At 45.4% G+C, this 14880-nt stretch overlaps 1 protein-coding gene across 1 annotated transcript; it reads left to right on the top strand.

Moving 5' to 3' along the window:
* Positions 1-6193: 6193 nt before the first annotated feature.
* LOC117583239 lies at positions 6194-8153 on the top strand (the record flags this gene model as incomplete). Its single annotated transcript, XM_034271461.1, has 4 exons — positions 6194-6252; positions 6657-6803; positions 6898-7445; positions 7545-8153. Coding segments are annotated over 4 exons (1296 nt in total), but the record flags the coding sequence as incomplete, so codon positions are not given.
* Between the last annotated feature and the right edge of the window lie 6727 nt (positions 8154-14880).

The raw sequence follows: 14880 nt of genomic DNA, 5'->3' as shown, positions 1-14880 counted from the left end.
TTTTTTTTTGATGATTTTTTCCGCACTGTTGTTTCACTCTGTTCTGTATGCAATGCAACGGAAATGTGAATGCACCGTAAAGTGAAGTGAAAAATGCACTTGAATTTTCCTATTTTTCTCTAACTGTTTAATCTGCTTCTCCTTTTTTGTTCTTCTCCGCATCCCATTCTCAGCGAGCTGCCTTTGGTTGTTGTTTTTTATTGTAATTTTCGAATGCCAAAAAAAGGAGCACTAAAAACGAGTGGAAATTAAAATGAGCGCGCGGCAAAAACGAGAAACAAACGCAGGCATCATAATTTTCCAGCCATCTCTAAGCGGTTGCTGGATGTGGTGGTGTGGTAATGTGGTGTCCACCTTGTGGCAGGGGCATGTGGCATGTACAACAATGTAAGCGCCCACGTACCAACGCCAGCGCTGAAAGGTGCACTCCGATTTTTTGGGGCATGAGCCAGGGCAGGGTCTGCTCAGATGGCGCATACAACTTGTTAGCGTGCTGCTTGTTCATCAACAATGCAACGGCTCCCTCAGCAGTCGCTGTCGCCGGCTCCACTTCTTCTTCGTCATCATCTTGCAGGAAAATTTCATTTTCCGTGAGGGTTGCACAAACACACGAGAACGCCAGAGAATCGCAAAGCCCAGCCAGAATCGTGGCAGGACTCAACTCGCTGAGAAGCTGCAGCGAAGCTCCGAGATTTTTCTTAATTATACCCTTGACGAGGGTATCGCAAGATATATTTTTATGAACGTATGGAAGGCATGTGCATACGTTTGATTAATATTGGGTGTATATTTCTTAATGAAATATTCCCATTTCCAATGATCCAAGTTGGATTGAGTCAAATGTGTTTCTACAATTCAACTCCAATGTTTTACATTCTTTATTTGAAAACCTTTATAACACATGGCTTAGTGTTCTAGTTTGTCCTACCAGGGTATTCCCTGCTTCCATTCTCTGCATCTCACCTTCCTTTCGCATTCACTCACTTCTGCGACTCTCGCTCTTTCTTTGGTCTCTCCCCCCCCACTTGCATCAACCTGGCTGGTGTTGCCGAAAAAAAGAAGAGTGAAAAATTAAAAGAATTTTTGTTAAAAGCGCTTCAAGTGGGTACTATGATGTCGTTGTCGCTGTCGTCTCCTGGCTCCTGGCTCCTGGCTCCTGCCTCCACCTGTCTGTGTGCTTGTGTCTCTAGTGGGAGTGAGTGTATCTGTGTCGCACCTCATGTTCATATGTGTGCCTCTGTGGCTGTGTGTGAGTCCGCAGCACTTCTGTGCCCCCGCCTGCCCCCTACCCCTGTCACGGCCCTCACCTGGACGCGGGTGCAGTGACACGACGACAGCTCCGACAGCTCCGACAGCTCGACGCTTTTGGCTTTGACGTTTGCTGCTTGATTTTTAGCTGTAGCTTTTAATTTTTATTTTAATCTTAATTTTTTTTTACACCGTTTTTTATTTATGTGAATAATTTGGTGGCTGTGCATGTGTATGTGTGTGTGTGTGTGTGTGTGTGGGAAGCGAGTGCTATGTGTGAAGAGGCATGATGATTTGTAGGGTCTGTCTGTGACAGGCATTTGATTTGAAGCAACGCCGCCAACACCAGCGGAATTCAAAAAGATTTGCATTTATTTTACAGCAAGAGGATGCGTATGCTATGATAAGCTAATGCTCAGCTAATGGTTGGCTGAGTACTGTACCAAATGGAATTCAATTTGATAAATAATATTGGCATACTCTACAATAAGCTTTAAGTCAAGTATTGTTTAGAATCTTCTAGAACTTTTAACTTGTATTTTAGTTGTATTTTATATCCCTCATATCATATTGTGGATACCCAATCGCTTGTAGTGTGCATCCCCTATGTTAGGTTATCTAAAAGTCCTTCCATTTTATCTGCATATTTGCCGAAAACATTTTTTGTGATTTTATTTGGATTTTAATTTTGTTGTGGCTTGTACTTGGCTTTTACATACTCCCCCTCGGGCTGGCACACCCTTTCCTCCTCTCCCCCCTCGTGTACCCTTTCATCACTCCCATTTGCCACTTGCCTTTGGGGCACTGCTGCGATACTCGTACCCGTGGTGTGCCGTGGTGCTACCTGGCTTAGCATTTTAGCGATGCATAATTAATCTGCCAGGGTCCGGGGAATGAGTCGCCCCTGCCACAACACCCCACCCCACCCCACACCCTCACACTCCATCACTCCCCTGCGCCACTTCAATAAAATATCTTTTATTTTATTTTTAGTGCAGCTTTTCACTGCTGTACAAAAATTGTTTTCATGTATCTGATGATGCCACGTTTTGGGGCACTCCTGTCGGGCATTGGTGGTGATGTGGCAGTGTAGGGTGCATGGGAGTGAGAATGGGAGCAAAGGGGAGCCATGTAAAAGCGCAAAAATGTGACGGGTACGCTTGAGTGCGGCCCTCGTGCTCCGGCACAAGCTCCCCTATTGCCACTCCCCCCTGCCAGCTGCTGCTGCTGCTGCTGCTGCTGCTCTTCTTCTTTCAGGTGTCCCCGTCTCTTGGCCGGGTTGTGTATTGTTTGTCAAACAACTTGAGAGGGCCAAAAGCTGCAGCAACTTCTGTCGAGCTCCCCCTTGTTCTGCAGCGTTTTCCTACCTGTGGGCGCTTTTCAGATAGGGGTAATGACTTATGGACTACCCCAGAGCCGCCCAGACTCCCACCAAGTCGAAGTTTATCGCGTCGAATTCCAGCAGCATCTTAGAACCCGTCTTCGATGAAGGAAGGAACGAACCGAAAGGGTTAGGATAAGCCATGCATGAGCGCCTTGGCCATTGTTGCGTGGCCTTTTTAATTGGCCAGCCGGATGGCGGCAGCTTCTTTTCCAACCAAACGAAACACGAAAAATATCCACATTTAATTATTCGCAGCAACAAAACAAAAGCGAACGCATTACATTTTTAATTCGAGAGTGGAAGAAAGGCCAAACACAAGGAAAAAACTGCTTAATTTTCAAGAGTGTTTGTTTAGATTATTTCATTAAATTGACCGAAGCAGGACAAAGGCGACAAAAGGCGGCGGCAAGGCGGGTGTCCTGTCCAGCGAGTGGCCTTTGTCCCGGACAATGCAAAAAAAAAAAGAAAAAAACAAAAATACAAAAACTGAGGAGGAGAAGGGCAAACAAAAGTGTTGAGCAAAAAGCTGGACAGACTCCTAGAACTCCCCTCTGTGTCTGCCATCTGCCATAAACGCCGAAGCCGAAGCCGAAGCCCAAGCCAAAGCCAAAGTCCTGTGCTCCTTTGCTCAGCTTGTGCTCCTTGGAACCTCTTGGATCGGGGGTGGAACGTGCACTTAATTAAAGATAAGAATTAACTGCTGATTAGTAGTTCTTCTTTACACTTGACACTGCACAGTCCAGTCCAGTCCACAGTGTTGGCGTGTTGGCGCTGCCTGGGGCTTCTAGTTCTAGTCCAAGTACGACTCCCAGCCCAAGTCCTAGTCCACATCCACGTCCACGTCCAAGTCCTGGCACGTACTCTGCGTCTTGGCTCTGCCTAACGAGTTTTTATTTTTGTTTCATTTGCCAGCCAGCCCAAAAAGTTTGTTCAGTGTTCGCCCCTCACGGCGCCCTGCTCCTGTTTTGTGTTCCTCAAAGACTTAATGTAGCCAAATGATTTATGCACTCACACAGATACTCACAGAAAACACACGCACACAGAAGTAAACTGCACGGAGGCACAGAGAGGCATGCATTGGGCGCTTCATATGCGATAATTGATGTGGTCTAGGCCTGGTTTTGATACACTCTCTGGGGTGTGGACGATTTTAAATGGAATTTGTTCCTGAATATGTTTATCCTGAACATGGACATTCATTAAATTATAGTTTTGTGGTATTATTTGCAGTCATTTTTTTACATTCTTCTGTTAGAAACCATGCAAATATAATTAAATATTATTAATTAGGGTATTTATTCCTTCGACTGTCACTGCTCCTCCATGTTTTTGTATAATTTAATGCGCCTACGTGTTAATCACGGCAATTAATGTATGCTCCCACCCACCCCAGCCAACACCCCATGGGGCCCAGTTCACAACCTCGCCCTGATAGACAGAAGGTGCGCAGGGCACAGAGACAGACACAGACACAGACACAGACAGTGGCAGAGAGCGAGTTGGAGATACAGATGCAGACCCATAAATATCAGCGGCTGACCGGACACGTTCCCCGAAGATGAAACTTTCGTTGGCACTTGGCTTAAATGCCTCATTTTCCAGTCATTAAATTCTGTTGGGTGCGTACTGACCAATTTAGCTGGCCATAAAAATCTTATAAGAATCTTGTAGGAATTCCCCCGTCCTTCCCAGTCCTGCCATGAGGAACTACCACAATATGGGGGAAGTCAAGTTATTATTGACTCTCTGTCTGAGGCTCAGGCCGAGGCTCGCTTGAAATATGTTGACAATGGCGCCAGCAACAAAAGCTAAATACAAATATTCACTCACCCCTTACAATTCCCAGCACCCCAATAAAACCTGGGGAGGGGTTGTGCCCCACACTATTCGTATATGCTACACATTCCAGCCACTCTCAATTTTGCAACCCCTCAAGGCATTTGACTTTTTGATTTGCTTTGCTTTTTTTTCGCTATTTTTTTTTGCTACATTTTTTTTTTGGAGCATCAGCAAAAGTTGTATAGTTTTTGTGTTTTTCCATTTTTGTTGTTCGACGACATTTCCTGAGGGTTGGGTGGTGCTCGTGGTGGTGGTGGTGGTGGTGGTGGTGGTAGGACGACAAATCAAAGCTGGAAATGTGTGGAAAAGTTGCAGTGCAGCAGCATTTGACAATTTATTATATGCTTTTGATTCAGCAAATGTTTTCTTTTTTTTTTGTGTTGCTGTTTCTGTTGTTACTGCCACTGCGGAAATGTTAAATATTTGCCATTGCAGTGTAATGTTTCCTGTTTAGGGAAGACAACAGCCCCAGACTTGTTAGGGACTTGTTGTGGGCTAATTGATCGAATGTGTAATACCTTTACTTTGGAGCAGAGTGTTTTGATAGAAAGTGACTATTTGATAAAGAGTTTTACAATAGCTCAATGGAAACTGTTTTAATTTCATTTAAAACCCACTCAAGCATCCACAAAGCTTGAACTGTTAACCTAAACATTTCATTTTCGTATTTAAATCTTCGTTTAAAAACGTATATGCCCAGACAATGCATGCCATAAACATTTGCTGGCAATGAAAACTATTAGCCCAAGTCATAAATCTTCAACGGAAGAGAGAGATGAAATCTCTATCTAAAGCGACCAGAGAACGTTCGACTAACCACACAAAAGACCACAAGAACTGAGCTCCATTTGGCTGCCGAAACCGAGTCTGAGGCTGTGGCAGAGGCAGACTCTGTGCCAGACATGGCACAATTATGACAATTTCTGATGCATAACGCTGCATCCATGGAGCTTTAATGCAATAAACAAGCGACTGCAGCGTCATTAACACTGACAGGGCAGCCAGAAGGGGGTCTGGGAAGCATTACTGGGCCGCCTTTTGTCGTGCACTAATTGTCTGGCCAAAATGTGCAGCGCATCAGGGCCGGGAACGCTCCAGTTCAGGTGTGTGTCAGTTGGTCGATGTCACCGCAAAACACTTTACAGGCAATTGTCAGAGCCGGCAGTTTGGTAGCTGCAGTTTGCAGTTTGCCGCTTGCCGCTTGCCACTTGCTGCTGCCTCATTCAGGTGCTAAGATTGTTGTTGTTGTTGTTGCTGTAGCTGCAGTGCAACTCAAACTCACTTAACAGCTGACAATGACAGGCCCGGACTGGTGCCGTTGCCGGTGCTAGTGCTGCTGCTGTTGCCCCTGTTAATAGCTGCCTGCCAAGTGTCTGGCAAAGGCTTTCGGGGCCAGTTGCCTAAGCGACATTGTCACTTGCGGTTGGGACCCTGCTGCTGCTGCTGCTGCTGCTGCCATCAGCTTCTCTGAGCTCCCTTTTGTGGCTGCTGCCTCTGGCAGTTGAGTGTAGCCTACGCTTTATGCCATCCCAAAGTGAAGTGAAGTGATAAGCAGACGCGAGAGAGTGAGAGTCCGAGCACCCGCACAAATCAATTAGCAATTAAATTTGCTGAAATTCCAAAACCAACGGCATGTCTGTGCCAAATCAACATCAAAATTTGCAGCATCAGCTGGAGCAGCTCCGAGAGTTGCAGCAACAGCAACAGCTACAGGAGCAGCTACAGCTACAGCTACAGGAGGAACATCCACTGCTGTCAGCCATTGCGGCGAATAATTATGCGTAAGCCAAAATGACAGAAAGTGACACTCGACGTGACCCCGCGCTTGATGATTGGATGTGCAGGCCACCGGCATGAGGGGCAGCCAGAAAAGTCCTCACCTCAGTCAGCACTCAACAACGCCATAGACAGATATGAGAAATGACTTATAAAGGGTGTTCCGAGAATTTTAATATTTTGTACTTACATTTCATTTCATTTCAAGGGAAAACTCCCCGTTTATAGAACCCTTTTAGTGCTTTCCCTGCTTTCAAATTAGTTTTGCTGCAGATATTTTTGTTGAACTCGTAGCTTTCAGCATTTTTCGGGACACCCTCTAGTCAGAGTCACTCTCATTCACAGCCATCCAATCAGAGTTTATGGAGTAACCCTCTCCCTTCCACTGCTTGCTTTCCATATTTTGCAGTCAAACGCAACGCGTGCATTATCCCAACCATTACTATCCGAACCATTACCATTACCAGCAACAGGGACGACCGCTGCTGGCCGCCGGCAGCAGCCACAACGGTGCTTATGCAGGCACTGCACCATCCAGCGGACATTCTGGCTATGGGTAAGAGAGCGGCCACTTCGGGTCAAACCCAAGCGCAAGCCCACACCCGCAGACACAGAGACAGACCGAGGCTAATGCAAGTTTGAATTAGCAGCGGCATCGAGCCATCGGTGGAGTACGAATTGCAGCAGACGTCACCCTCGGGCAGCTTCTCCTCGTATCATGCCAGTGCTGGCAGTGCGCCCGCACATCCGCCCCATCCGCCTCATCCTCCCGCCCACATGCCACATCCACCACATCCTCCACCAGCGCAGACCTATTCGTATCCAAAGCCGAAGCCACCGCCACCAACGAGGAGCTCGGGCAAGAAATCGAAGAAGGGCTCCGGCACGGTGATGTCCGCGCTGACGCTTCTCTCGTTCTTTTTCTTTCTGAATCTGCTGCAGAACTGCATCAAGGATCACATGTCCGATATGAATCCCACCGTTATGGTGCTCACGGATACCGGCGGTCGCAATCGTTTCAATAAATTAGCCGAGATGAACTCACGCGAACAAACCTCATCGCCGACCCCATCTTGGCAGCAGGCAGCCTTAGTACCCCTGCCGGATACCGCACCCGGACGACCCCACCCCGTCTCCAGTCCGTCGCCCGTTATTGTTACGCCCACGGTGGTGCTGCAGTCGCCATATAGCGGAGTTGCTGCTGCTGCCGTGGTGACTAATAAGCCCCAGTATCACCAGCAGCACCACCATCCTCCTCATCAGTATCCTCACCAACATCACGATAATCACAATCCAGCAACGGACTCACATCATTATCCACCACCCTCCAATGCTGATAATGATGATGATGTTGTTGATGATGTTTATAATTACGGGAATCGGAGACCACGGCCGCCACACCACCACCACCCAGAAACGACCTCCGCGGACTTCTATCCTAATCGCACAACACACATTGACCACTCGTCCCGTCCCGACTTTGACTCCGATTCAGATTCCGATTACTATCAGCACCACTACTACCCCGAAAGGCATCGCTACTCGGACTCCCGCCGCCACAGCAATCCCAGCAATCCCAGCAATCCCAGCAATCCACGGCGTCCTTGGTCTTATGGCAGCAGCAGCACCAGCAGCAGGCAACGCTACTCATCCGCACCGTGGTCTTCAGCTTCGTTGGGCGCTCAGTCGGGCGTGAGCTCTTACTTGGATAATGCCCAGCGACGTCAAGGTGATGATGATGATGCTGCCGCTGCTGACCATGGCTATGATGATGACGATGACGATGACGATGGTCGGCATCGGCGACGCGGTGATGCTTTCTATACACGCATTAATTGAATGCAAGAAGACCATGCCACGCCACGCCACGCGCCCACAATTGTGTGTTGTGTGTGTGCCATGGAAAAATGTGAGCACACCAGCAGCTGAATTGCATTGGCATTAAGATTAACCCATTGGCTGACATTAGGGGTGGAATTTCCAAGTCGTGTTTTGGTGAAAAGATTTATTAACAAATAATAAAAGTGCTTCATTACTTTTGTACAGATTAAAACTAATTTAATTTAATTCTTAGTATAATTCATAGACAACAAAACATTTTTGAGTCTTGTTTACATATTTTATAAGCAATATTTATGTTTTTTTCATAATTAAAACATTTTATTTTGGAAATATTCATCTACTCCTCTTTGTAATTCGTGCAACTCAATGGGTTAATATTGCTTGTATCACATGTATTTATAATTAAAAGCAAACAAAGAGCAGACAAAAAATGAAAGCCTTGAACCGTAGAGGGTGGCAAAGAGGTTAACAGCAGAAGTTGAAATCCTAATGAAAATAAATGCTAATTTGTTGCACAACAAATTAAATGTGCCCCCAGTTTCTGTTGCTCTCTTCCTGCTGCTACTTTTCCCGTCTGTTGCATCGGAGCTTGGCTAAGACTTTATTTTATTGCTTGCCACAGCAACTAAGTTGCAATTTCCCCGGTATCCTTGTAGCTTTTCCTATCTCCTTCTCTTTTTCTCTCTTCTTTCCCTCTCTTCTAATTCAAATCTGTTGCATTTTTACCTGAGCTGCTTTGCTTATTTATTTATGGGATTTTTCCTACAACAATAATCACAGCCAATGAGTCGCGAAAGCAAAGTCGTGTAAGCAGCATATAGGGTCAGGGGAGTTGCCGCAGGGTCGGTGGGCGGGGCAGCTTTAATTAACACATTTAGCGCACTTTAAAATGCATTTTGCCATTCGCCGCCGCGTGCACTATACACAATGCTATCAATTTCAACAACTTTGATTAAACGTCATTTGCAGCTTGCAGCGCGTTGTGGCACGGACTGGGGTCTCGGACTGGTGTTGCAGGATGGGATCTATAGCTGGCAATTGGCATTGTCAGCGCTTTGGGTCTGCCGTCTGCCGCTGTTGCTTCAACAGCTCTTGCTTCATTTGCAATTAAATGCATGCAACGTAGGGCAGTGCCAGAGGGAGAGGGAGAGGGAGAGAGCGAGCTGCAGCACAGTCACTGCCTCTTTCACGTTGCAGTTGCATTTCGGCCTCAGCCGTCGACACTCAAAGCGTAATTTAAAATTCTCTTGGCTCCCATTTTTCGAGGCCCTTTCTTCACTTTGTGTCGGTGATATGGCTGCCTGGAATGGAGTGGTGTGGAGTGGAGTGTAGCCCGCTGCCGCTTGCTGCATGCCGCTCGGCGCACGGTGCGTATGAGTTATGCAATGGCTGCATGGCAGCGGCAGACGGCGCCGTAGCATCCCGGAGCAGCAGCCGTGGCAAAATGAAGTTAATATAAATTTTGCTTTACAGTGCAGTGCCGTTCCCCGCTCTGAACGTGTGGGGGCTTTCGCGTTTATATGTATGCATGTGAGGGGTTACCCTCATATATTTAAATAAATTTATGACTTTAAGTGCAAACTGGCAGCTAATGCGTGATTTTTGGAGCCAACGTGAAGCACGTGACTTGTGGGGCATGCCATTAACAACGTTCTGATTGGGATTGGGCTGTGCAGGCAGTGGTAATTGAGAGAGGTGCGTGTCTTGGGGGAGAGTATTGAAAGTTAGCTTTCAACTAATTAATAAATCAAAATAGGCATTTAAAATATCTGCTAAAAATCTAGTTTAAGACCTATTTTCTCTACAAATTCAAGCTGATTTTTTATTATTTTACTATCCCTTCAGAAAATATCTGCGAAGCTCAGTCCGGTTGATATCTCAGGCTTACGCTCCTTATGAGCTCGTAAAAGTGAAATTACCACATTATTGCCTGCCACCGGGTGGGCAGCTTACAGCGGACAATGGCAGCTTGTTGCTCTCGCCTGCGTCTGACGCATTATCCACAATTAAACATGCAATAAATTCACTTTAAACATGCATAAATTTATAATGTTAAGGACAGGTTTTTTTTCTTTCTCCGACTCCTACTCTTTTTGTAAATATTCTTTTTTTTATTTGCCGTTTGTAGTTCATTAAAAAATAATTAAAAATTGTAACCGAGGCAGTTTTGTGTTGCCTGCCGCTTGCTGTTGCTGCTGTTGCACAATTATTTATGCCCATATAAAGCACAAAATGAAAGGGGCAATAATTTGCTATCATGTCAACTATAAGTGTGCGGTAGATAAATTAAAAGTAAACAAGTAAATAAATTTTACAAAAATTGTTAATGTTTTTACGACACTTGGGGAGGATGATAGAGAGAGAGAGAGGGATAGTTCCACAGGGATATTTAAGTTTTTATTTACCATCATGCGTAAAGGATGCTCAAATCCTTTTACGGCAGCTGCCAAAACAGAAACGGCTCAAAGCAAATACTAAAACAACCAGAATTTTCGTCTCAAAAGTTCCCACGAGACATAGCCAGAGGTAGCCAGAAAGAGACAGCAAAAGGAGTAAGAGATAGATAGTAAGAGAGAGAGAGGGAGAGCAAGCTAAAGCTCAATGTTATTTGCTACAGTTTTATATGGCAAACAATTACGGTAAGTAATTTATTTCTGCTCAACTGAATTAGAAATCTCTTAACACTAAGCCAGTTTCCTGAGGGTTGTACCAGGCCCTCAGCCCCAGCTCCATCCCCACACAGACCGACATTTGTGTGCGTGTCTGTTTATGAAGATACAATAAGATATGCAAAGAAAATTAATAGTACTACATTTTTTACAACACTTTTGTCTCGACTGCTGCTAGTGCGATAATTCATTGCCTGCTCGCTCTTTGTCCCGTCTCTGTCTGGCTGCCACGACGCACTTCCTGCTCGACTTTCTCATGACTGCCCCCGCACTACCGCTCCCCCTCCCGCTGCCGCTCCCTCCACCATTCCAATGGCAGTGCCAGTATTTTCTTGCTCTTGTCTGGTTGTCCCCCACTCCAAACGGCAGCACTCTCCACCCTCATCTCTCAGACATTTGCCGTTACTTTCGTGCTATAATCGGCTTAGTCTACGCTTACGGTTTGCTTTTTGCATTGCCTGCGCATTTGTGTATGGCACTTTCTGTGGGACTGGGCAGAGGGAGAGGGATAAGGAGAGAGGTAGTCTTCGCTTTTCCCTTTATGCTCCCTCGTTCTCTGTCTATTTGGCGCCAAAGGTGTTAAGTTGTTATTTTATTGCATTTTATTTCATTTGGCTGCCTGTGTGAGTCTTTCTATCCGCTTTCTGTACTACGCCGAAAGCGTGTTACGACTTTATTGTTCAATTGCCAAGCAGTTGCAAAGCTGAAATGAGACTACTTCTTTGGGTTCGATGAAGGCAAAGCAATTTCTGTATTTACACTACACCATACTACATGTATTTATTTATGTATAAGGGTTAAGACTGATTGAGACGCTGGCAATAAATATTCCACTGCTTTTTATTTTGCACAAAATTTGGAGCACTCGTCTTTGCTTTGCGACGGCCTAAATATTTAAAGCGGCCACTTAAAGCCAGTCCGGAATTGTCACGTGCATGGACTTGGCTTTTCTTGGCAGGCTTCATTTATCACATAGAGAGAGAGAGAGAGAGAGGGCGATTCAGATATGTCAACGTTGCATGCTATGTTTGCAGTTGCCGCTTGAAGAGTCATAACTCATGGACAACACTTGTTGGCCCCTCTGTTTCGAGTTGGTCGCATAAATGTCACTGCATGTGGCACAATTGTGTCGCATTTGTTGTGGCAAATAAACACGTCATAAACCGTTGACCATCTTCAGTCGCCTCAGTTCAAGGGCCTTCCAGCTGTAGGCTGCTGACCAACATTCAACATCGGTTTGCCACACACAAAAACCCAAAGCGAAACCGGAACAAAAAAATGCTGAAAATAAAATGCGATGCCCCAGCACTTGGCAATTCAATTACACTGCACAAAAATCTATGTATGCATGGCAGAAGAGGTCGGTATACATATTTTTCCACACACACCCACACACACAGAGAGAGAGAGAGAGAGAGAGATAAAATATCTATTAATGCCCATAGATTGCTCGAGTTTTAAGCTTACTACAAATTCAATGTGCGCACACAATTCAGTGCCAAATGGGATTTTGGTCAGGAGCAGGACCAGGAACAGAAGTAACGGCAGCAGCAACACCAATGGGTGTAAGCCTTAGATGGAACAGTAACAAACGCAACAAGAACAAGCTCAGAAAACTACATTCAGTCGATAATCCGACTATGGAATACCCCCACGCAATACAACATAAAATAATTGAAATTCGACAAGCGGAAGATAGGCAAAAATGGGAGCAAGCAATAAATATAGGAGGCATTTTTTTTAGATTTTCAAATGACACTTAAAGGTGGAAAAAGAAACCCAAGCTCTGTGGTCATCTGCTGGAATACCAATATACCCAATATGCCGCACACATGCAGGGTCGAAAAAACTGCACAGAATCGACTAAACTTTATGTTCATGTTAAGAAAAGTGCTGCAGGAGAGTCGAGTCGGTGGAGACTTGTCCGGAGCTGGGTCGTTGGTTGGGACCAACGGCACACGGAAGTGAAAACGTTTCACACTCCAGTTGCTGGCCCAGTCTCCGCACTGCCTCTCTCTTTCTCTCTCTTTTCTCTCCCTCTCTGTGTGTACTTTCTATCGTTTTGGCAAACTTTACGCTGGGACAGCAGGCACATAAAATAGTTTTAAATAAGAAAAGGCGAAAGCAAATAAACAATTCCATTTTTCTGCCACACAGCAAGAGAGAGAGAGAGAGAGAGTGAGTGCAGGACGGTGGAGGGTGGAGGATGGAGTAGGGGCGGGCGTGTCAGAGTCGAGCCGGAGCACACACAATGAATGTAAAGCCTTGGCGCATGAAACTGAAAATATTCCGTAGCATACTTGCAACGCCGCCGCCTGCATTGGCATACTAACACAGAGTCAGATATGGGCAGGGGCTTGCGGCAGGCCCCTTCTTGTGTGTGAATCCATTTCCGTTTTAGCTGGCCGTGTAAACTATTTACACGCACACACACATTGGTCCATCTGTGGTAGATAGATATATATTTAAAGTTTGTCTTTAAAGGGTGCATCCTTCACCCCATACCCCCTAATGACATTGTAAATCAGAAATGATCACAAGAGGGGGGTTTTGTGCTGACCAGTTGATTTAAATTTAAATGCACGCCCGTTTTGTAATTAAATTGACTTTTCCCAATGCATTTCCATTTTTTGAATGCTGCCGCTGCCGCTGCTCTACCGCTTTTGTTGCCCATTTTGTGGTGCAGCAGAGGCCAAAAATTATGCAACTGCAATGGCAATGGCAGCGCGACGGCAACAGCTGTTGACACATGCCGCCAGCGGGCATTGTTATATGGCCAACACCAATGCTGACAATGCCTGACAACACGCAGCAGTAACGCACAGCAGCTGCCCCCCGCCACCGACCTCCCCCACAAAGCCCTCAATCAGCAGCCAACTCCTCAATGCCCCACGCATGCAGCACGTGGCGGCCGTGTTAATGGTGGCGCCACAACAGAACATAAATGCCATTGAGATTTGCCTTCATGCAATTTTAACGCTTCAGGCAACATGCACACACACTCACACACACATAGAGAAAGAGAGAGAGACAGAGAGAGCTATGGAAAGTCAATGGGAAAAAGTGATATACAGAAGAACACTCTCTATGGGGACCGAGGCCCACACACATAAAACGAGCGACTTTTGCCCAATTTATGACTCCATTTTTGTATAATGTCCAATGCTGTTTGCTTTTGCCCCTGCCCCTGCCCCTGCCCCAGCCCATATGCAGATTTTCAATTTCGTTTTCAATCTATGAAATATTTCGAAATGCATCATCGAAAAGGAAATCGGGTAAACTTTGTGACATTCGTTGTATTTTTTTTTGCATTTTTGTATTTTCTACCATTTTTGGCCACAAAATGGTTCATTATAACGCCGTCTGCCATGGCTGTTGCTGAATTTTTGCGGTCGCTGAACGAACCAACCCACCCACAAGACGGCAGAAAAATCTAAACAAATAAATGGCACAGCGACAGCAAGTGTCTCGACTGTGGGATAGCCCATAGATTATGAAAATAATATTTCAAAATTAATTTACATTTTGTTGTTGAGGTTGTAATAAGTTGGCAGTGCTTAGGATGCGATCAATATTTGCTTCGATTCTCACAGTTTCCAACAGTTAAATATATTCACAGCTGTTCTGCATATACAAATTGTAGATTTATAAACAATTTAATAAATAAATATTGAAAAATGCCTTTCAATATTATTATACTGTCCCGTAAATTCAGATAAACTCTGAAATTCCTTTGCTGCAGGGTACAAAAATCTGATACATGAACAAAATTGGAACTCTGGCGACAGGCTGCCATTTGCATTTGGTCCAGTCCATAGATGCCTGCCATCTAGGCATAAATTCTATTATAAATAACATTTAGAGCGAGAGCCGAGAGTCAAGCGCGGCTTTTGCATTTGTCAGCAATGGAAATTGGACTGCGAATACATATGTATGGATGTATGTGTGCACCTAAATGTTTAGCTATGTGTGTTTGTATGTGTGGATGGGAAAACACAAATTGTGGTTTCTAAATTGAACAGCGAACACAACAGAATCTGAGGCAAATTTTGAGAGTGTTTAAGCCGCCGTGTTTGTGTCGCTCTCGCGCTCTCTCTCTCCCTCTCTCCCTCTCTCTCTGTG

The sequence above is a fragment of the Drosophila guanche genome, unplaced genomic scaffold (assembly GCF_900245975.1).
Source record: "Drosophila guanche unplaced genomic scaffold, DGUA_6, whole genome shotgun sequence".
NCBI lineage: Eukaryota > Metazoa > Arthropoda > Insecta > Diptera > Drosophilidae > Drosophila > Drosophila guanche.
The sequence above is the reverse complement of the archived record's forward strand: the minus strand, read 5'-3'. Positions and strand labels throughout refer to the sequence as shown.